Source organism: Nesoenas mayeri, assembly GCF_963082525.1.
Source record: "Nesoenas mayeri genome assembly, chromosome: 11".
Taxonomy (NCBI): Eukaryota; Metazoa; Chordata; class Aves; order Columbiformes; family Columbidae; genus Nesoenas; species Nesoenas mayeri.
Window position 1 is genome coordinate 15,823,952 of NC_137563.1, and position 23,452 is coordinate 15,847,403.

A 23,452-nucleotide genomic window follows, 5' to 3' on the forward strand; every position below is an offset into this window, starting at 1 on the left:
GCAAGATACTAAAGGGAGTTTTCACCTTTGAATAAGCAATCTCCTCTTATGTATGCAGTGCAAACGGAACGTATAAGTATCCAATTTCTTAAAGGGATAGAGAGGATTAGCCATTACTACAGGAACCAACATGGAAGTAACTGAAGGAAAGTACTGACAATGAAGCAAGATCCTGAAGGGAGAAAAGCCATGATTGGGAAAATTAGGGTTTAAATAATGTAGGAAGAACATTGCATATATAAGTGTAGACAGAGCTCACAATCATTGCAGACCTTGATTGCAATCTCAGAAGTGGATTGCAAGTAAAAGCAATTAACAGTCTACAAAACTAGTTCCCGTTCAAGCAAGCTCAGCAATATGCACCTTTTTTGACAAAATTTGAACTTAAATCCTATTTCCAGGTTCAGCCTCACACCTCAGGTTTCCGAAGATGATGCTTCAGCTCAACAATTAAGTATATATTTCTATTTCATCAGTTTTAAGAACTGCAAGTGATGACCTCTGTCTCCTATGGAAAATTCAGGAGTCATTAATTGCATGCACATAAAGAAAGTGTTCAGTATCTCTGAAGCACAGGGCATAAAATCTCAAATGGAGGACCAAAAATTAGGTCGTCTCCACACCAGGAAAATCAAATCAATACAAAACCCTGGTTAGGAAAGACAAAGAGCTAACGAGTCTAAACTTCCTGTTTTAGAGCTGCTAACACTGGAAATGAAAGAAACCCCAGACACCTGGAGTCACATCAATTTACTGACCACTCCAGCAAAAGAAATGTTATTTTTTCTTTTCACCTTTTCTTTCTCTTGGAAGAAGGGAGTGGGCTACACCCACTGTCAAGTGGAGAGAACACTTCAGTTTGTGACACATAAAACATTTCTTACTGAAAGAAATGTTCTTTTGAAGAGGCACTAAGCAACCTGTGTATGATCACCACCGCTGAGGGGCTGAGCTTTTGGCCTTGAGCCATTCGAAAACAGGAAGCTGATCAAAGAGTGAACATAACCTCGACTTTCTCTGTAGAGAAGAAAGCTGCTTATCTGTTTGGGGGAAAAGGGGCTGTTGTGTGTAGATACAGTTCCCATCAAATGTACCACAAGCAACATGTACATCTTCTGTGTTTGAATACTATCATAGTGTTAATAAAAGCATGCTTCATGAAGAAATGTACCTAGCCTCTTTTGGTAAATGCTTCCCTGGTCTACATTAACATTTTTGTTCAGAAACAAAAACAAGTGCCTCTTTTAGAGTGAATTTTTAGGCAACATCCCAGACTCGATTCTGATCGACACACAAGTAATCGAGGCAGGGCTTAGACTCAAAATTCTGGTTTATCTTCATCATTTACAAAGCATGGTGCCACCAGGGTAGAAAGGATGTTTTAGAGTAGAGGACAGCATCTAACAGGTCATACCACATTGTTTTTTCGGTCCATTTAAATTTTTTTTCTATGATAAAACCTCATTTGCGCATAAGTTGTTACTTTCTGTTTAAGGGGGATTTGACCATAAGTAGCATTGCTGGGTCACATTCTCTTTTCCATATCATCGATGTTCACATCTGAATGATTAAATCCACAATATGGTCCAACATGGAATGTGTTATTAAATAACAGTGCTAAAAACTGCCTGAAGACTATTGGGCAAAGATTTAATCAGCTCTCAAGACCCTACCCATAAAACAATGTCAGAAGTATCTCATAGGCTCTTTGCAAAATGGAAGATCCTGTCTACTTGGAATTTACTTTAAGCCACAGTAACAGTGAAAAAGCTAAGAGCAAGGGCAGAACTGTACCTACAAATGCTCTGATAAAAACAGCGTTTTACAATATATTCAACTTACCTCCATTCCTAGTAGTTTAAGAGCTTTTGGCTGAATATGAAAAATAGAAAGGAGAATCAGTTAGATAAGAGGGAAAATTCAATGATCAAACAATGCCAAGGAAAAACACATTTTCATTTACAAACGTATAGTATTTATTATAAAACGTACTATTCTAAATAATTGTACCAATAATGGTACAATTAATCTCCCTCTTAATTGTATTTGCAGGAAGGCAATGGGGTAGATAATATTTTCTGTCCTGCACTCAAGTGAAATATTTTGATTCAGATAGAACAGTTAAATGAATAATTCAATAATATACTGCTTCAAGAATTAAAATCACCACATTAGTCACAAAAGCTCAAAAAAAATAGTGCTTCTAAGCACACACAGGGTAAAGATACCTGTAGGAAACAGTAAAAAACAGAATAGGTTTTCAAGCCTCTCACAATTTCCCGTTGAAAAAATCCCTCTGTTCTATTGTGACAACTCTGTTTTACATTTTATGTAAAAGGTTTATTTGTTTGTTCTGTCAGATAGTAGTACACTATACATGTATTATATATAGAGTACAGAATACTTGGGCTTTGAATGGCCCTGTGGTTATTTGTGGGACTAGTTTCCTAGTGCGTTTCCTGTAGTTAGGCTGTGAAGCTTCACTTGACCTTCAAAACTGAACCGAGCAAATATATAAGCTAATGAAGTACTGAAATAAGGAGAAATTAACCCCTCCAGATCAATGCATTTACCTCCCATCCTTTAACATAGATGTTTTACAGGTTCCTTATATAACTTCACTACCAGAGTGCAGCATTTCTTTAAAATTTAACATGCAGTGTTCCACAAAGACAGAAGAACACAGTATCGTTTTTTACCATCAGCACGATGCCCACATCCAGAATAAACTCATTCTTACCCTCTTTGGTCCAAATAAATTATTATAAAGAGTCCGAAAACTTTTTCGAGTGTAGTTGCAGCGATACGCTCCACCCATGAGATATTCAAGCACAAGACCAATATCTATTAGGCTGATGTGATAATCTGGTGGAAGATTTCCCTATCAAAAAAAAAAAAAAAATAAGGACTTAGGATAAGGAAACATATATTAAATTGCCAAGCTAGACATACCATGTGTAAATTGGCACATGGGTATTATTTACATCCACTGGTTTCAGTCTCTGAATATTTGTATAAAATTAATGATAACTGATTCACATAATGAAATGGGGGCAGGGGGGGGAATTCTTTTGTTTTGTTTTGTTGTTGGCAGTAATTATAGCTGCCAAATTTTCATTCAATTTAGTTGTATAATATGTCACTGTCCATACAAGCTGGAGCTGTTTGCAAGGGGTTATACTGATGAAATTAAATAACTTTGTACAGATCATCACTAATCTAGTATAAAAGCATGACAATTTCATGGTGGATATCAGGCATACTTTACATGTTATGGAAACTTATATTTCATCATAATATTACCTAAACAGTTAAGGCTACAATGCAGAACATGATTCAGATTAATGTGGAGCCCATAATCAAAGAAAAAGGCAGACAGTAATTCCCACTGTCACACTTAAAAACTAGATAGTGGTATTGACACTGCTGGACTGTGCTCCAAGCTACATCCTACAACAGTAACTGATTCTACAGCACCACTGAGCAGTTTCTATGGCAAAACAACTATATCCTAAGCAAACACATCACCTCCATGTTAACCCAACCGAATCCCCGAGACTGGCGCTGAATGAGTGAGCCATGAAAATGCAATGAAAAGGAGACAGACAGAAAGCAGAATGCAGAAGAGCATTAGTAACACTCAAAAAGACAAACACTGAATGAGAAAAGTGTTAAACCATGAAGCAGATCAATATGAATTATACATTAACCCAGTACTGCATAATTCCCACATCTAAACCACGCGGGAATAAATGGCAGTTTTCTTGCAAAAAGGAATAGAGGCTATTTCAAGTAAATGTTACTGAACAAAAGCTCCAAAACCTCAAACAGAGCAAATACAACAACAAATCTTAAAATGATCCTATTCATGTCTAATGAATGGATTTACATGTAATGGAAACAAATGAATAACAAATTTAGGACTTGTAGCACTGAGAAACAGAACAGAATTTCTCCCAAGTAAAGGCAGGATTGCTTGGGAGAGAGGTAACTAAAAAACACAGAAGGAAACAAATAAAAGGGAGAAAATTCTGTGCTCATGAGTGGGGCTCCCAGTTAAACTAGCAGTCCTTTTTTTTTTTTTCTGCATTGGGAGCTTCTTGTAGAGAAGAAATGGTTATCAACCTAAATGCCTAATGATATATTACACTATTAGGAGCTTAATTTTGCTCTCCTTACTTTTTAAATTACTAGCAGTGCAGTATAGCCATACCTAATTTGGACTGACATCACTGTTTGTCACAAGAACTAATTTAACTTTTCTTAACAACTACCATCTAATTTCAGATGTTTGCTTTTCCCTGTGCTATGTTTGCTTTTACTGTTGACTCACATGGTTAATATAATCATGCAAATGTAACGCTGCTGTTGGTTAAGCTTACCTTTTTCACATCTCTGACAAGTAAATGCAGAGTATTTGGTGGACCCAATCTCTGAAACAAAAATCATTCACAGTCCATTAGAGCTTCAATTCTGCAGGTTTTTTGCAAACACAAATGTAATGAATGATCTGGCATTGTAAACATAATTTTAGGCAACCATGTGCCATCACACTGTGCAGGCGTGAAAAGAAGGACCTGGGCTGCAATGACAAACACATTTCTACCATGAGCTGTGTAATCCCTTTCTTATAATCCTTTATGTGGTGATTCAAGTCACAGCAGTTTGTAGTATTGTCTGAGTCTGTACTTGGTGCAGGAGCCATAAAGGGACTGGAGGACTAGACTGAAGTTATATGTTGTATAAATGCTGCCCTAGACTACCTGCCTCTTAAATGATGGGAAGAAAAACAGTCTATAAATAGTTATGTTCTTGATTAATTTGCTGTGGGCTGAGTCAGGGAGAGTTTGAATAAAAAAGCATGATGCTCTATGGTTTTGGGGAAAACATTTTGCTTTGCTGGGCCACAAGGAAAAATGATACTGGCTTCTGCAATATGCTAAGAATAAAAATTGCTCTGTAAGTACTTTACAGGCTTATTTCAATAACATTAAAGTATATTTATAAAGTATATTTTAAGATTAAAAGTAAATTATCACTGCTGGCTGGTATTAAATTTTTACTATCTACATTAGTTTTTTAAGTGTTCTGAACATGCATTTTAAATATAACACTATATTTACAGGAAAAAGTGCAATGGCTTCTGAAAGCTGCTGTAGGCTTATTGATTAGGAATGTGTATATGTAAGGAAAGAAGAGGACAATACATGTGGTAACAAAGCTCCCTTTATCGCTGTCTAACTTCTGTGTGTTGTCAGGGCTCAGAGCTTTTTGGAAAAACAAACATATCCCAGCAGGAGAAGAAGAAAAATGACACCCCTGTTATACATACAGTAGCAAAGACATCACAGGGTCACAGGGCATTTTATTATTTCTGCTCACTCACGGTATTATAAAGTTCTTCCAGTCGAGGAATAGTGAGGAAGTGCTGCATGTTCACTCCATTCTCAATAAGGAGCTTCACAAAGTCCACTCGATCCAGAACTAGGGCATCCAGCATAGCCTGCTCCAGGGAATTCACCTGAATGGCAGAATGGAGGATGTGAGACTATGCAAGCACAGAAGAGTTGTTTGGCCAACAAGCACAAACATTTTCTCTACTGAAGATATTCCCAAATATGCTGATCAATCTGTAAGTGAAAAGGAATTTAGAAAGTGACACTTTACCCATGTGCAAGTCAATACAAATGGTAGAGTTTTCCTATGAGGTTTTGGGCAAGAGAATAGCAGTGAAAGAAACCTTTAGCAACACAATTGTAGCTTTCAATCATCTTGTTTAGTATTTTTAACTAAACAAGGCATACCACGCTTGACACATTATGTGAAAAAGAGATTTACTTGCTCAACGTGATAAGAACAAGTTAAAATTTAAGAAATACACACTGTATACAATTAGGAAAGACTGACATTATTTATCCTGATAACTCGTATGTGTATCATTCACTCAAACTGCTGCCTCAGAAAAAAGGTAACACATAATGTCAAAAGACTCAAATCATTTGGGAGGAAGCACTTCCTCTTCCTTCACCAACTCAGCTTTGCTTTCAGTCAGGAAGCCTCTTCATATGAGTCTTCTCTTCATACCATCTAAGGGGTTAGAAACCAGTAGGAGAGGGGAATACGCCTCAAGCAGCAATCCCCTTGACACATGAACTTCAAGCCAGACAACAGAACAATCTAAGCTACTGCAACTGGAAAATGAAGCACTTGGAAATGGAGATGTTTAAACTGTCTTCACTGGATAAATAACATGTACAAGGAAGGATTAAGATACTCATTGGTGTTCTTATTTCCTTCTGAAGGAAGGGAAGCAGGGGAAGAAGCAGCAGATAAGCACTGCCATGTATGGTTGTGGGATGGCTGCCTGTGGTGCACATGGGATGAGAGAGGGATTTCTGGCTCAAAGACAGAACTGCATCCCTGCAGAATCTATTGCTGATCTTGTGATAATATGTAAATGAGCATTTTATAGAATGCCCATATGTATTTTCCTTCTCTCTTTGCCCCCCAGAATGGAAAAAAATGGATTCTTTAACAGTTTTAATACAAATACTTTCATCTCACCCAGTTCAGGAGTTCAAGCTTTCTTGGGTCTGTTTCTTCTTCTGGCTCTTCTTTTCCTTTTCCTCCCTTTTTCTTCCCTTTTCCTTTCCCTCTGGCTGCTTTAGTCTGAGCTGCTGGAGATTTCTTTTCCTTCTCAGGAGCTGCACCATCAGGAGCTGTAAGGCTTCCTAAAGGCTGCATTTAATAATGCATTAGAAGTATTAGAAATCTAATTGATTGTACAGTGACTATTTCATTGAATACAGTCCTGTTGAACTCGCTCCCCAGTGACCAGTTCTCACATGCAGTCAATTAAGAATGATAATTTCCTTAAGGACCTTTTAGCATAGCCACAGCTTTATACTTTTTTAAAGCTGTTACATCTCATTTAGTCAATAACACTGAAAGACAAAGTAATGAAGTAGGCAGACTGTGGAACATTTCTCTTGCAAAATAAAATCAGTGCAAGAGAACCGGAAAGAGAGACTACTCAACTTTGTGACACTTCAGTTTCAGTTTTGGATTAAAGTTGGTTTAAGCTTATTAGTTGTTTGGAGTCATTTTGGGGTGCCTCCATAACATTAAAGCCACAGATTGTTTCCAGTAAACATCTGTTTGTTTGTTTGTTTTCTTTCAAATCCCATAAGAAATCTTTATTTCACAGAGTTTAAAGTATTGCTAAATATTTGCAAATAGCAGTATTAGGAAATTTCAAAATAAATAAGCCATTCTTAATTAATGAGATATCCTACATCAGTTCAGCATAAGACGGAATTCAATACTGTTTCTCATGCCAACAAAATCCAAGGTGTGAATATTCCACCACTTATTTTAAATTGTTAACAAACAGTATGACTAGGAAAACTTTGTCTTACGGGCCAGTGGTGTCCGAAGACAAAGATCTGGCTACGTGCAATATCTACACGATTCCAGGCCAAAGCCAAGCTGAGCTGGTCTGGAGCAGAGGCATTGGTACCTAAAGAGAAACACACAGATGTTTAGTATTTCATGCATGATGAAACTAGATTGAACAACCTTCTGTCATTCACTTCTCCAAGAATTAGAAAACAGCAAGCCTGACTCCATATCATACTACCATTAGAATAATTCTACCACAAAGCAGCGGATTCATCAAATCAATTTATAACATCTTCCACTTAACACCATAATCCTAATTTCAAAAGGATTAACCAGATTCTCTCCTTTTTTCCTTAAAGCTCCCACATTGACTTTATACTCTGAAGCTAAAGATAGACATCTAACTGTTCTAAAAGACTCCTCCCCTCAGCTCCTCTGGCTGATGCTGTTCATATTAGTATAGTAATTCTTCTCTTTATTTCTTAGCTGTAGCGATCCTATATTGAGCCTGTATCAACTACTATATACAAGCAGACATAAAACAGTTGTTTCAGCAAACATAACAAACTCCAAATAAATAAGGAACTAATCCTAAATTTGGCCTTAAGACTTAAAAAGCACAGGCTGAGACCTGGAAAAATCCAGGTAGTCTTTTAATCTTCCCATCTTTTTTCCTAGCTTTATTAATATACACTAGAAATTCAACATACTTCAATAAAATGTATTGAAATATCAGTGTAATAGTTGTTGCAGCATTCTCATCCCAGGCTTTCAGGTGAGGAAAGCCACACAAAACTTTCAGTCTAAATTTTATGCTTCAAGCTATTCTGAACCTTAAATCAAACACGTTCGGGTTTTTATAATCCAAGTGTATAAATCAAAGACTCAAACATCAAGAGTGAACCTCAGACAAATGTATGGGACTGTCTTCTCAGGATCAATTTGTGCATTGCTTGCAAAACCCACCTTTGAGGAGAGCGGTTAAGATGGACATCTCAATGTCCTGTTGCCCTTCAGACCCCATGCGGAACACGGTAATCTAAAGCACAGCATAAAACCAAACACACACAATTACAGTACATGAGAGAGACTAAACACGTAGCTAGAAAAAAGAGCAGAATGGTGAAGCTTTCTTATTTTCTAAGACTTGGGATTTTTTAAAAAGTAGAGTTCCACTAAATTTGTCTTTGAAATGTAATTTTCTCCAAAGCATTTAATTAAATTATTTCACTGAAGTTATCCTAAAATATTCCTGCATTGATAAATGTGACAAATTTGATGAAATTCTTCAATAAACCCATGGATTTTGAAAAGGGGTAACAAAACTGCTATGCCAAACTGATCGTACTTTCCAGTAGTAATGGAAATGCCAGCTTGGAAATGTAAATGCTCGTTAGCCAAGATGATTATCATGGCATTAATTTTATTGATGATAACACTTATCTATTTTTTAGTTGCAGGATAAGCTACAAATTGACAAACAAAAAACCAGAATCAACTAATTAAGTAAAACAGTTATTTTTTGTCACATTTGCTTAGTTGAGTCCATTAGTGTTCACCGATTTTAAAAATAGTAGTTCATATAAAGCTTAGCCATTTAGCTACATATTAAAAGATTAGTAATTCAAAAGCAGAATAACCTAATCACAGAATGTTACAGAATCACAGAATGTCAGGGACTGGAAGGGACCTCGGAAGCTCATCCAGTCCAATCCCCCGGCCAGAGCAGGAACACCCAGGTGAGGTTACACAGGAAGGTGTCCAGGTGGGTTTTGAATGTCTCCAGAGAAGGAGACTCCACAACCTCCCTGGGCAGCCTGGTCCAGGCTCTGTCACCCTCACTGTGCAGAAGTTTCTTCTCATATTTAAGTGGAACCTCTTGTGTTCCAGTTTGTCCTATCACTGGTTGTCACCGAGAAGAGCCTGGCTCCATCCTCGTGACACTCACCCTTTACGTATTTATAAACATTAATGAGGTGACTCCTCAGTCTCCTCCAAACTAAAGAGCCCCAGTTCCCTCAGCCTTTCCTCATAAGGAGATGCTCCATTCCCTTGATCATCTTTGTTGCCCTGCGCTGGACTCTCTCCAGCAGTTCCCTGTCCTTCTGGAACTGAGGGGCCCAGAACTGGACACAACATTCCAGATGTGGTCTCACCAGGGCAGAGTAGAGGGGCAGGAGAACCTCTTGGACCTATTAACCACACCCCTTTTTCTGCATCTGGCATACGGCAGACAGGCAGGAGCCTGACTGAGTGGTACAGTACATAGCACAGGCCTGCAACAAGCAGGATCAAGCAAGGCTGGGATCTTCAAGAATGCTTAATGTTTCAGTTTCTCTTGAAAGACTTGAATAGTCCAGTTGAACTGGAATGAAAGGCTATTAAAAAGTAACTACATCAGAAGACCAAAACTGTGCTGATGCACTCTGAATGCTTATTGCTCCTAGGAACCCTTTCTTCAATTATCTTCTCTCTACCTTCTGCAGTTGATCCTGATTTTAGTGCATCTGTCTCAGTGTCTTAATCTACTTCGTGAAGTCTGTGAAAAAAAGACTCCTATCAGCTTACACAGGAGAAGAATCTGAAACTGGTTTTAGAAACTTTCCAGAATACAAAATCCCTTTCTTGGCCTATGCATATGAATGAATGATTGTGTATATTTATGGAGCTATACAGAAAGAGGAGAAAAAAAAAAAGGTTAAACTGTAACCCTGGTCACAGTAATTACCTTTGTGAACTACTTTTAGGACACTTACAAGTTCTTTTTTTTTCATGCACTCCATAAGAATGACAAACAGCTGATGAGCTTGATTCCTGTTGTAGTTAAAGGTTTTCTGGATGGTAACTAGAAGCTGGTCCCTAAGGGATTCACTTATTATCCTAAATGAAAAATGAGACATAAAATACATATCCAGAATTAATATATATTCAGAAGCCCTACTATTTGAGAAGCAATTTTTCACCCATCAGTGCAATGACTTCATTTCAAAAATAAATGAAAATATATCTTTGCATTCAGTAGAGGTGAGGAGTTCATAAAGAGGTAACAGTAATCAGGAAATTTGTACTCAGACTGGCTCTTATGCAACTCAGTACCTCAGCACTGATTTAAAACTGGCAGGGAACTTCAGCTGTCCTTTCACCCTGGAATCTATTGCAGTTAGCTCTTACTCCTGTTATATAATATAGACATAATTTTGTTAAGAAGTTTGGACTTCAGGATTTCAGCAGTACACCTTACAGGGCCCCTACCTTTGCCTCTATATGTTGCAAGTCCCTTTGCATATAGTTAAAAAACCAAAAATATTTCACACTACTGATATGTCACCTTAGTAATCTTGGTTATCCTCTTAAACAGAGGATTTAAATTGCTAGTGTATCCGAAACCTCGTAACACCCACTTGAGAAAGAAAAAAAAAACCAAAAGATGATCTAAAAAATTAGATTGAAAACATTCTAGAAAGGTCAGAAATGTTTGATCTCTCAAAGCAATCAGAAACAGAGCCCTTCAATCTTCATCAATTTACTAATAAAACACATATATTTTCAGATGATGGCAAACATTACCAGTGGGCATTCAAAGCAGTGAGACAGCTGAGCCTGTGAAGTGCAGTAAAACTCACAGTTCATTGTGAGGAAATTATTCTTTTAGACAGCAGGGCTGACAAAAAACTCTCATTACAAACCTGCCTTACCAGATGAACACATTTATCTCATCATAATTATTGGAGAGGAAAATTTGACACTGCATCATATGCACTGGGAGAGAAAGTCATGCAGTGAGCAGATCTCGGACAGACTGTTCTTGATAAGCTCTTTCAATTACGTATGAGCTGATAGGAAGGAGGAACGAGAAAGAAAAAAAAAGTCATTTGATCTAAGCTAAGGATGCTCGGTTGATAGAAAGGAAAAGAAAGTTTCTGAATCATAAATACTGTTGAGAGGATTAAATACGCACTATGTGTAAACATCAAAAAAATTCTCCTGCTCACCTCATTCAGCAAATAACATCTGCACTGCTTGACAATACTAGTTGTCTGCTTAGTGTTTAATCCAACTTCAGTCAAGGAAATAGGCTATTTCTTCAGTGCAAGATGGGTAGGCCATGCCCTAATCAAGACAACATACTAGGTTTTTGCCTGAATCTGGCTACTAAAGATAAAATCCTGATATTAACAATGACAATAGGGAATGTATGTTACTTGACTGGGAGAAGCAGTATTTTAAATTACAAATGCAATACCCTGCTTCCACTTGGAGTATTTGTCAGAGCAGATCTTTTACTCTGCAGAGCAGATGAGCTATATGCTGCTAGTATAGGTTCTGTATCTCCTTTAAACTAACCATACTTTCTGTCAACCAAAGGGACACACAATTACAAATAAATATAAGAGATTCAAAAAAACTCTGGATTAGGAAGGACTTTTAGAGATTCATTTGGGCAATGGACAGAAGGGCTATGGAGCAGAATGCTCCAGACACGATCCTCCGCTCTGTTCATGACATCAGGCAGCACTGCCCTGAAGAACCATCGTAGATGCAAGAAATAGCAAAAGAATGGAAGGAAGCATAACATTTCTTCAGCTGGTCTGACACTCTTGGAGAATGAACCTCATCACACAACACATTGGAATCAGACAGTACAAATTTTGCAAATACATACACTAATAAAACTCAGTCCTGGCCCGAGAAAAAAGTAATTATTGGGAACCACTTATTCCTTGCTTCTAACATGTCCAACCCAGCATCAAGAACAGTGCAGCAAATGCTGATGAAGCTTGTATGACAGTGTGCTGCACTGAGAGTAGAGTTATTTCAATGGACCATCAAATACATTCCAAGTGGTAATAATTTCTACTCATTAATGCCAGGGCTAAGATCAAACAAGCAACAAAAGCTGACTGACAGCAGAATGCCTCTGTTAGTAGCATTCTGTCCCTGAGGTGTTTTTTTATGAAGCTTTAATGAAAACAAGGCATGTAGTCCTACATTATTCTCCTGAGCAAGACACAGCTTTGCTGAAGATCCCCAAATCTTACCCTCCTTCTTCTGAATACTTGTGTGCAAATGACAGAATATCTGATGCTCGACCGCTACCATCACATATCACAACAGGGAGAGGGGGTTCTTCTCGTAGACACTCTAAGACAATGGAGATCACGTTGGGACCCCCTTCCACTATGAGCCCAACTACGGGAACACCTTGTCCCAGCCCTGCAAAAAAACAGAAGAACAAAAAAAAAGAAGTGTCATTGTAACTTAGTTTAAGAGGTGGATGCGATTTCTGTGCTACAGCATCACTTCAAACCACAGCGGTTAGGAAAAATGATGGCGATTTCATGACCAACACCAGGAAAAATGTCTATATGCTGTTTCATAGCCCCTAAAGGAAAACAGATGTCTCTCTGCCCGTGCTTTTCCACCAGCTCCATACTGATAATTTATTCAATCAGTGTTGCTGAACTGCTTGTAATCTCTTTTGAGAGACACTATGTACAGATAAAAGAGCTAACAGGATTCTCCTAGTACTTCATTAGCTTCACTGTTACTTGGATGGCTCCCAGCTAGCATGTCTTGGATGTTTTAACTTCATTGGTTACCTACAGGAAGTCTTCAGTAAGGTGACATACAGCTATGCTTTCTCCTAAAATAAAAAATATGACATTAGTGTCTTTCTCATGAGGCTGAAATGGCTGGCCGATGGAAGAGACGACAGCTGAGCATCCCTTTGCTGTCCCTGCCTCACTGTGATCTCCAGGCATAGGATGACAAAGGGAAGCCCACAGGTCACATGGTCTCAGTAGCCTTGGTCACAAGATACTTGGGGAAATGAAGGACAAAACATTACACGAAGGCTGACTAATCCTATTATTATAAGCATTTGAATTCAGTTCTTGATCTGTAAAATGATCAGTGCTTTATAAAGAAGATGCACTTTTTTATACAGCTGAGAATGAGTGAAAGAGTTCGTATTTTAAACCGTCATTCCTCTCTGAAGAACAGGAGCACCATGCACAAGAACAGTGGAAGCTTCCTGACATCCTCCTGTCAGCTATACCCCAGCTCTGATTAGGAGGAGTCACAGAGCATGGGCTGGCCTGGATGTCCATGAAATCCTTAGTGATTTCTGCTGAGATTTCCAGAAGAGGCGCCTGTGCTTGAAGTGATTAAAAAGAAACAAACCAACTGCCTATATGTTGTTACTAGGAAGTGTGCTACAGCTCTTCACAGAAAGAGTTCTGTAATTCCTGTGTGTTTTCCCAACTTTGCCTTTCTCATAACAAAAATCACCAAACACTGCTTAAATTAGAACCAATATCCCCAGCCCCAGTGGTGTGAAAAGAAACGATACAGAATATCTTGCCTCTGGGCCCTGACTTCCTTATCTTCCAAGCCAGTGCTGCCTTTTACAGTCTTAAACTCTCCCAGCACTTCTGCAGAAGACAAAGATGAAAAAAGCATAGCTGACATTAGCTATTGCTCACAGAGCAATTCAAACAAAGAGTGTTGCAAAAAAAATTACAGGCAGTAATGCTTCCCTATCAGAATCAGGATAATAACTGAAACAGCAAATGAAAGTACAAAGCTAAGCAGGTGTCTTTAATGCCCAGAAGCAAACAAAAAAGTTGTTACAGGCATTGACAGCTCTCACTCGGGACTATACAAGAAGTTTTCTAAGTGATAATTAAATTAGAATTAGGCATCTGAGGGAGTGTTTTCAATATCTATAGGTGAAGGTAGCTGTCAACAGGTTAAAAGAAAGCATGTACATTACTGGTTCCTAAGTAGATCTCAAGTAATTACAGTTCTGTAAAGGTTTTTGTTAAACTACTCAAAGTTATTAAAAGAAATGTAGACTACTTCTTGGGCATAATTGATGTCCAAGCAAAACACTGATGTTAATTAGGCAAGAGCAGGCATGAGTTAAGTTTGAGTGGTATTATAAGAAAAATACCAAACTAAGCAGAAAACATGGGAAGTTAATATGGATATTGTTAAATAACCTTTATTGCTGTGAGAGCTAATGATGGTAAACTACTCCTTAACAGATTTCTAAGGTATTTAAGAAAAAGTCACGGTCAGGGTTCAGTGTTAGGGTGCACAAGCCTGAGTCCACACTCAAAGGCAAGGAGACATTTTGGTGAGCTCTGTTTCTGAAGCTTACCGTGGGCAAAAAGCAGCAGTTAAAGACTTCATGGAACATTTAGATCCTTGTGGCTGACACCTCTAACGGCGCCTTTCAGCTTTACTTGCTGCTCTACTTCAGTTTTGTGCCTTACCCATAAGAGCACCTAAACGCTATTAGAAACTTTTGTAGAGTTCAATGCACTTTTCATTCTGAATGGTTTTTTCTTATTTATACAGGCCTACAGAGGTTACAATGGCATCTGCGACAAGGCAGAAAGGCAGCTGGTAGAACCGATGTCTACTGTCCTGTAGCTCTTCATTGAAGTGTGGATTCAAAAAACATTAACTTTTTTGGACCATTTTTAATTAGGTTGTTGTTGTGGCTTTTTTTTTTAAGTCAATGGAAAACCACAGTTACTAATTTTTTAAATTTACTTAATCTTTAAAACAATATCTTTTTTCCACAAAAATGTTAATGAAAAAATGCCTTTTACAATATGTTTTTTCTACATAATGCCAAAAAGAACTCTACAAAGTTGTTTTAGAGAGGCTGTAACAACTGACAGAAATTTTAAAACTGCACAAAACTCTAAATACAAAAGTACTGATGTGAAATTATCTTGATAATGGCTTAATTAAGTGTCAAAATCCCAGCTGAGTTTCTCTGGAATATCAAAGAATTTTGAGTGTGACATTTCAAATGAAATAAATTCATATAAATGAGAAAATGAAATGTTAGTATGAACATTTGGAATCAGAAATCACTGAGCTGCACAGGATTCTTGTAAACAGGAACTGTACAAACTCATCTCATTCTGTGTATTTACTGACACTTCTAAATTCTAACTAAAAGTGCACAATTTCTTTATATTTCCCTTTTCTTAAATTCTTACTGATTTGAAGCTTCTCCTTGCTGTTATTTGTAAGCTTTTCTTCCTCCATTCATGCAATCCTTACTTTTCTGGGTTTTCCATACTGTTAGATGTGGGTTCTTTCACCCCTTATCAGACAGCTTATGTTTTAGTTCAGTTACACAGTCCTGATCAAATTCCTGCTAGAAAGAGCTGGAAGAAGCATTTCATTTCAATACCCTGAAGTATTTCAAGCTCTTCTTCCCTCCCTTCCTTTAAGATGTTATATGTACAGTTTGCCCCACTGTACTTACGTGTGTTAATTTTCTGGAGGGAAATGTGTTTTTCCAACTGACGTCGTAACTTTACTTCAGCTCCATATTTACCTAGCGTGCCATTATCGGCCAGGATGAAGTGGGTGTGCGAACTGTTGAGCACAGAGAGCTTACTTAGAGGGTTTGACATTGTTTGGTAAATTCGTGTTACCTGTGTGTCAAAAGAATAGATGCACTTAGATTAGAACTAAGAACTAAATGTGAAAATCCCCCATACTGCCCACCAGACGCACAAGCGTTATGAGGAAACTACTCAAACAGATCTTTACAAGCAAAAATGGAGGAGAATTAGAAATTGAGCTTGATTTCAGATTCACAACTTGAGCTCTTCACAGCAGTGTTTTCTCTGGAGGATGACAGTCACATCTGTGCATTCTCCTGCATGTTCTCCTAAGCTCATTAATGTACTCTCCTTGATCACACACAGTGTTACATAATCCTCTTCCTGCACACGTTCTCATCTGGAGTTCCTAGTAATTAATATGCCACTGCAGAGTGCCCATCTACGAGAAATGCCAGTCTTCTATACACAGAGGCATACATACATGACGTACAGAATTCTCAGCATGCCACACGGAAGTTAGGGCCTACAACTCTGTCACCACAGAGAGGTCTCTGCTATTGAAAGCAATGGAGACCTCACCAGCTCCACATTTACTCCGAGGTCATATATGCCAACCTGACAAAGATAGTTAAACAGATTTTCTTCAAGAAATTGTTAAATTTCAGCTCTTAGGCATGCTTTAAAAACAGTGAAAATATTTCTACTCCAAAAAGGTGAACAGTTACACAGCTGACATTGCAAAATACACAGGAGTTTCCTTAAAGACTTACATCTTTTCCTATCAGATCTTCCTTGTTTTCTACAATGCCCCAAGGTGCAATTCCTATGGCACATATTCGTCCTCTGGATTTGGAAGAATGATCTTTCAAGGCATCTCCCACATGACGAATGACACCTATAGGTACAATTAATTTAATTAATTCTTGACATTTTTGAGAAAACGCTAAACAACAGAACTTTGTTTTTTCCTCTCACAGAGCTACCTGCTTCTCTGGATTGCTTTTACTACTGCACTGTTACCTCTGCTTTATAAAAGAATGTGCAATGCAGACAAATGCATGCTTTTATTTTGTAATAGTTGCATGTAAATCCTATTGCCTTTTCACATCCTTGTTCTGAATTCAATGAACTCTTTGAAAGACTTACCCAGTCACTTAACTTGCCACAGTGTAATCTGTACCACTGTCTGGAATTATATTAGTCATTGTACACAATGCTAAACATACATGGAATGCTATCACTGGGATCTGAGCAGGCAAAAAACGCTAACCCTACAGTTATCTAAGAAATACCTTTTCACTTCAAAATTATTCTGAATAGCAATCACCACCTTCCCTTAAATACATTAGACCTTTGTTGTAATATGAAAATCAAAGGAATTCATTCTTATCTTACATAGTTTTCTGAGAAATAACTTGATATCAAGATTTATTTCAGCTAAACAAAGATAATGTTATAGAAATATTACAATGAAAGTTTGCATCTAATTGTTTTCTGAAGATCCCTCAGAATTTATATTAAGATAAATGAAATTAATTAAAATGCAACTGGTTTCAAAAAGTAACAATATATAGGGAATCATCACAACAGCTATTTTTCAACTGTCTTTCAAATTTTGGAAATCATATCAGACCCCATTTTTCTGAGAGAATCCGGCAATAGTGCCAAAAATTTCCTAGTGGAGTTATGTGGAGTTGCTGTACAATTGATGTTTTAGACATAAATCTGTCTCAGGTGGCCAGAACACCAGAGAAAAATGCAAACATGTGATCACAATGTCTTCAAGTAGAGACATTTACAATTGACTTCAGGTTTGTGCCTCAAGATTACAAATTCACAGTCATTCATTTAAGAACAAATACCCTGTATAATTACAATACAGAGGGTGTGCATGCATGGTGGTGGGTGATCCCATGGACACAGTGACTCGGGGACATGGCATTTAAGGTGGGTTATCAATTGATCACTAACTCTCAAGAGAGATCACACAGCCTGAAGGTTAACTCAGTCCTTGGCTGCATGAACAGGAAACTGTCAAATAGAAGCAGAAAGGATGTTTTACTTCAGGGATTAAAAGCTTCATCAAACACTGTCTCAGAAATTACAGTGTCCAAAATGGAAGACAGTTGTTAAAAAACTAGAGAGAGTTCAAAGCACAGGTGTGATAAAAACTGAAGGACTGGAAAACATGTTTAGTGTGAGAGTTTTATGGAACTCAGCCTGTGCAGTTTGACAAAAACGATGTGTATGAAAACAGGCTTAGGAAACATACTTTTAGTAACAGAAGGATGTTTGTACAAAACAACAGTAAGAAGCTAAGGACAGGCAAATTTGGAGTAGGAGATTTCTTAACTACAAGGATAACCGACCACTGAAACAAAAGTATTATAACTAGTGGCAGATTCCCTGCTACTGAAACCAAGGATGAATCTTTTTTTCAGGGGAAACATTGAGCAACACAAAGTGACATTGACCCAGGAAAATCTTATGGGCTCGGCTGGGTGGGAGATTAACACAAATGATTACAATGCTCTGTTTTCGGTCTAGTGGCTAATGACTCATTCATGTAGACTTAAATCTTCTGCCTGTGGGAAAGATTAGTGAATGAACATTACTGATTTCTTAAGTAAACTAAAAGTGCTGGTAATTGCTTACCTGTACTAACACCTCCAGTGAAAATCCAAGCTCCTGTGGTCATGGCAGCCTTTATCAGACCTTTTCCAAATACTTGCTTTAACTTAGGTTGCATTTCAAAGTTCTGGAGGCCTCCATGGACAGAGATCAAAAGTTTGGGCAGTTCCAGTTGCCAGTCTTTCACCATGAGATGCAGCAGAGAATCTGGTTTAGTGTCATATGACACACGGATATACTGCAAAGAGCAATGTGTAATATTATCACTCTGTTTGCTCTGTAAATTGTCTATTGGCTGAGCAAAGAATGGTTATATTAAGCTTTCCATTTTCAAGCAACACATCATTAAATTTCATTGCTGCTAATGCTTAGAAAAAATAGGTAGAAACCTTTCACTTTGCTATTGAGAATTTACCATTCACTTCATGATTTTTAAAAGCAGCACTTTCCTCTATTCACCTGCAAAACTGACAACAATCAAATGATCCTAATCTCTTATTACAAATCTGCATTGTTGGAAACCACCTATTTAAAATGACTGGAAGGTGTCTTGTATTGTTCCCAAAACCTCTGGTTTGACTGCGAGAGAAGCAATGACTTTTCAGAAGAAATAGGAGGCTTATGTTACGTTTTATCCCATTCATTGTTGATGTACACATTTCTGGCTCTGAAGTAATGATTTACATGCTTCCCAGTTCAGTTCAAACTACCACTCCGTTAAACAAAACTATTAAATAAACTAATGTTTATTTCTGCTTTAAAAACAAACAAATAAACCACCACTAACAAAACCCACCAGCCTCTCCCATACATTTTGGACAAGTTTTTGCAGTGTGGTTGTCTTAAATGGCAGTGTCAGCAGCGAGATAAGAAAGCAAATGGGCAAAGAAACAAATCCAAGTTTGGGTTTGCTCCGAAGAGAGGTAACAGCAAGAGAGTTTTTTTTCAGAAGCTTGACTTGCTGTTACTTCCATTGCTAAGAAAACTCAACCATCCATTTTCCAGCTCTGTCAAGCCTCCATCTTTCAGGAAGGCAAGACCAATTTCTAATTTTATTAGACTTCAAACCTTAGAAAAAAATCTTTATCTATGCTGGGCTATTTGGCCCACAAGTCTAATACAAACAGGTGGAATTTTAGGCATTAAGACATGCAGCTACCTCCTTGGTTGATACTTATTGACAGTAACTCAATAAAACTGCTGCAAGATATTATAAGACGCTTCCTGAGTAGGCATTGTTTTTCTCTTGCCTTTTCTCTGCCTTTTTGAGTAAAGAGACAGTAAAGAGATCTCCTTTGATTTCAATGGATTATGCACTGAGCTAGAATCCTGACACACATCTATTAAGCTAACATACCAGATGAATACCTTGGAGCAGCCTATGCTCCTTACCATGGCCTTATTTGAATGTCCTCCTCCCTGGAATTCAAGGTTTCCATAGGCATCAGTTGGGTATGTTTGGGTGTGTTTACTGACGGACCATTTCTCTGGCTGAGTTTCCACTTGTTTTGTTTCTTCTCCATTTTTATTAGCTGTTATACTTGGAGGAGGTGGAATATGTTGGTTAATGAGTTGGCCACAGCAGCACCTGTAAGTTAAAATTTGAAGCGACTTTGATTACAGTATCTTCAATATTGGATGGTGATTAAAAAAAAAAAAAAAAGGAGAAAAGAATAAATCAGAAATTATATTTTCAACTGCCCATGCCTTGGTCTACATGAATCATAGAAACACGCTTCTAGGTCATATCTGTTTTATTTGCCTAGACACACGTGTCAGAATTACCAGCCCACCAGTGTTTCTTAACAAGCAAAGACAAAAAACTTCACTTTGTGTCCATAATACCCTGGAAAGCTGTTCTATGCTAAAGGACAGGGAAGGAGAAAGAATGCAGAACAGGTGCAGTGACCATCTGTCTCTTACTCCAAGGTGACAGCTACCATGTGACATAAACTGTTATGGTATTCAAAAAAGCTGGACCACAATTTCACTAGACCATGCAGTAGCAGTAATATTAATACTTGGACTAAGAATTCCAGTCCCCCTGTATATAGTATATCATTGGTAGTGTCATATCAATGGTGAAGAACGGTACCACTTGCTTCACAGTGCACATTACTGCATCCTTGCTTTCAGAATTCAGTGTGAATTTAAGCTCTGGTTTGCAAAGCCAGGAATTAACACCTCACTGCCTCCCTGCTGCCCAGCCTCACCATCGCTATAAGACACGTCGCATGGCTTTGTACAGTTTTGAGCGCAAGCAGGTCTTGCACTATTGTTCACCTGTCATCTTCCTTAAGGACAGTGAGTAAACCGTGTCTTAGTTTCATATATCTAAATCCAAATCAAGTCCAGTTTCTTCAGTATTAACCTTTTCTTTTGGCCAAAACAAGAATTTCAAATGTTACCTGCTAATGTCTTTGTTGTTGGCAATTACATAGATGCATTCTCTTTTTGAAAAGGTCTTCTCTATCCAAGCCTTTTGACCCTTAAGAGGGAGAAAAAATAAGAAGCATAATGAAATACTTCTATGTGGCATATACAGAACATTTGCCTTCTATTTTCAGCTCTTTTTAAAAACAAGCACTGGATTAATTAAATTACTTTTAAACACCATATACACTGTCTCGTGAAGCAAGTAGGTGATGTGAGTTTTCCACAACTTGCATAAAATTCAAACCTTGCATGTGTGTAAAACTGAAAGAACATTTGACAGAAAAAGTACAAACTCTTCGGATACAGCATGTCTGTGAAACAGGAGGAGAAAAACAACCTTGAAGACAAAATAAAATTGTGTTGGCTTATTATACTATGTTTGCAAACCAGAAATTAGACCAAGCTCACAGCCATTTTTAAAACAACGTGTAGGCAAGCTACAACAAAATCATAGATCTGTGCATGCAGTTAGAAAGTCTGTTGCAGAAGTGTAGTCCAGTTGAGTTTGGGAACACTGAAGGGAGTGAGTTCAGAAATAGCTGCAGGCCAGTGTTTTCCACAGTTTCTTAGTTTCTTAGTTCTTAGATTTTTGCAGACACAAAAGCTAAAGATGACCTGAGAATTTCAGGGTGCCTTCAACAACAACAAAATTTCCTAGAGAAAGAACCAAAAATCCTGCTGATTTCCTAACTGAAGAAAGTCAGCTGCAGATTTCTGTTGGATGAATGCTCTGTCAGCCTGTGTGGTAATGGCTTCGAGACTGGACTAGCCCCCTGCGTGCTGCACAGTCTATAGTGGGATGAATCAAGGGTGTGGTAGTTGATCTTTTTTTCTGCTGTGAGGCAAGAGCTGTCTCTGAAGCTTCTTTGTTGACTTGTTAGTTCCTGTCTGGCTTCTTACTTTCCTTCATTATTTATGAAATAACAGGAGACTACTTGAAGTTCCCTCATTGCAAATAATTGCAAATAATGTGCAAACCCAAGCTTCTGCTTCATGAAGAAGCCGTCCATAGCCTGTCCAGGTATGTAAAGGTTTGCCTCGTTCAGTCGCCTCTGAGCCAGAATGCTCTGATGGTCAGTGATCTGGGAGATCCTGCACTTCTGCTCCCGCTCTGACATACTGATTTTGCAAGACAGAACCACCTCATTTCATTTCAAAAAGGTGCTCGAAGCACCACAGAGCAAGGAAGAGTTCAGACCTCATTAGACAAAACTTCACGTAATTTACAATGTTACCTGCTTCATGAATGACAAGGCATATATTTCAGTATTTAGCACAAAGAGCTTGATTATGTAGCAAGTTTTGAAGGAAAAGAGTATTAAATTTAATATCTAAAAGCTGTGACTAGGTCAGCTTTCCTGTCTCCATACATTCCTTCTTCAAATGAACCTAAAAAGCCTTTATTCCCCCAAAACATTTAAAAGGCTCTTTTAATACACTTTGTGGCAACGCATTTACAGGATGATAAGTTTTAGCAACAGTATTATTAGAAATAGAACTCAGAAAATGCTTTAGTTTTATAGCATCAGACGTTAGTTAGTTATTGAGGTGCAGTTCCAGAAAATTACAGAAACACCCAAGACAGGGACATCCATGAGATTCTGTGGTACGCGGAAGTGGGTAGTTACATCAAACAAATGCCGTTTACCTGTTCAGAACCAGATTTTGCTAATTCACAGGTATTCAGGCTGTCCAAACTATTCAGAGAGCCAAACCCAGCTGTTTGATTGGAATTACACTAGTTTTTCAAAATTAATCCAAAGCCACAGTATCCAAATTCACTGTTGTTCTGCTACTATGTCCAATGTTGTTACCTGTGGTTATACACATCACACAAACTTTTGACTTTTAATGTTATAAAACAAGCTTAACAGGAACCTGTTGCAGAGGTTACCTTATCTATATATTTTTAATGAATTTTAAATTAATTTGGGGTTTATTATTATTTTATATATTTTAAACATATTCACTTTTTCCTGGAATAAAATTTTAGACTTCTATGTGGTCTGTGATAACTCCTTGACTGATACAAATACCCAAATCAATCCCACAGTTCAGGAAACACCCTTCAAAATATAAATGATAACATATGCTGCACATTTAACTGTTCTGTAGATAATACTGGAAAACACAAGCTGGAAATATCAAAACAACTTGGATTTTTTACACCATGTCATTGAGTACTGTTTTACCTTATTCCTTGTAGCTTACCAAAGAACAGAGTTTTCTCTGTTATTTTGTGTGCTTCGCATGAAAACAGTTAATTAACCACTGGATTAAGTTACAGACTTAATATCTGTTTTTCGAAGGAAACTTTTGCATTTTGGTATCTAAAATGAGCTCTACAATACAGCTGAGCTCTCAGCTACGCAGTTGTTCTTAAAACCCCGGAGGTCTGTTATCTACTGCTGCATGGAAAAATCCTGACATATACCCCAGACCCCCATCAGAAATCAGTCACCATAGGCACTACAGTTGGACAACACATAATGCTCCACTGGCTTATTATTCTGTGCTAATGAGAGGAAGGCAAAAGCAGGCATTACAGATCAGGGAAATAAAACCTCAGCACATTTGGTCAGTCTTTGAAGTTTCACTGCTTTTGT

The 23,452-nt window shown here is 37.8% G+C and overlaps 1 protein-coding gene across 1 annotated transcript in view; it reads right to left on the reverse strand.

Moving 5' to 3' along the window:
- Positions 1 to 23,452, reverse strand: part of TRPM1 (transient receptor potential cation channel subfamily M member 1) — a gene marked incomplete at both ends in the record, with an annotated part of 71,327 nt that overhangs the window by 17,699 nt on the left and 30,176 nt on the right. The window contains 14 exons of the mRNA XM_080351233.1: positions 1,843 to 1,872; positions 2,741 to 2,881; positions 4,383 to 4,433; positions 5,387 to 5,521; positions 6,565 to 6,738; positions 7,419 to 7,519; positions 8,368 to 8,440; positions 10,158 to 10,281; positions 12,441 to 12,615; positions 15,695 to 15,866; positions 16,550 to 16,674; positions 18,435 to 18,648; positions 19,803 to 19,998; positions 20,819 to 20,898. Coding sequence (XP_080207359.1) covers positions 1,843 to 1,872; positions 2,741 to 2,881; positions 4,383 to 4,433; positions 5,387 to 5,521; positions 6,565 to 6,738; positions 7,419 to 7,519; positions 8,368 to 8,440; positions 10,158 to 10,281; positions 12,441 to 12,615; positions 15,695 to 15,866; positions 16,550 to 16,674; positions 18,435 to 18,648; positions 19,803 to 19,998; positions 20,819 to 20,898 — 1,791 coding nt within the window. The remainder of the gene's footprint in view (positions 1 to 1,842; positions 1,873 to 2,740; positions 2,882 to 4,382; positions 4,434 to 5,386; positions 5,522 to 6,564; positions 6,739 to 7,418; positions 7,520 to 8,367; positions 8,441 to 10,157; positions 10,282 to 12,440; positions 12,616 to 15,694; positions 15,867 to 16,549; positions 16,675 to 18,434; positions 18,649 to 19,802; positions 19,999 to 20,818; positions 20,899 to 23,452) is intronic.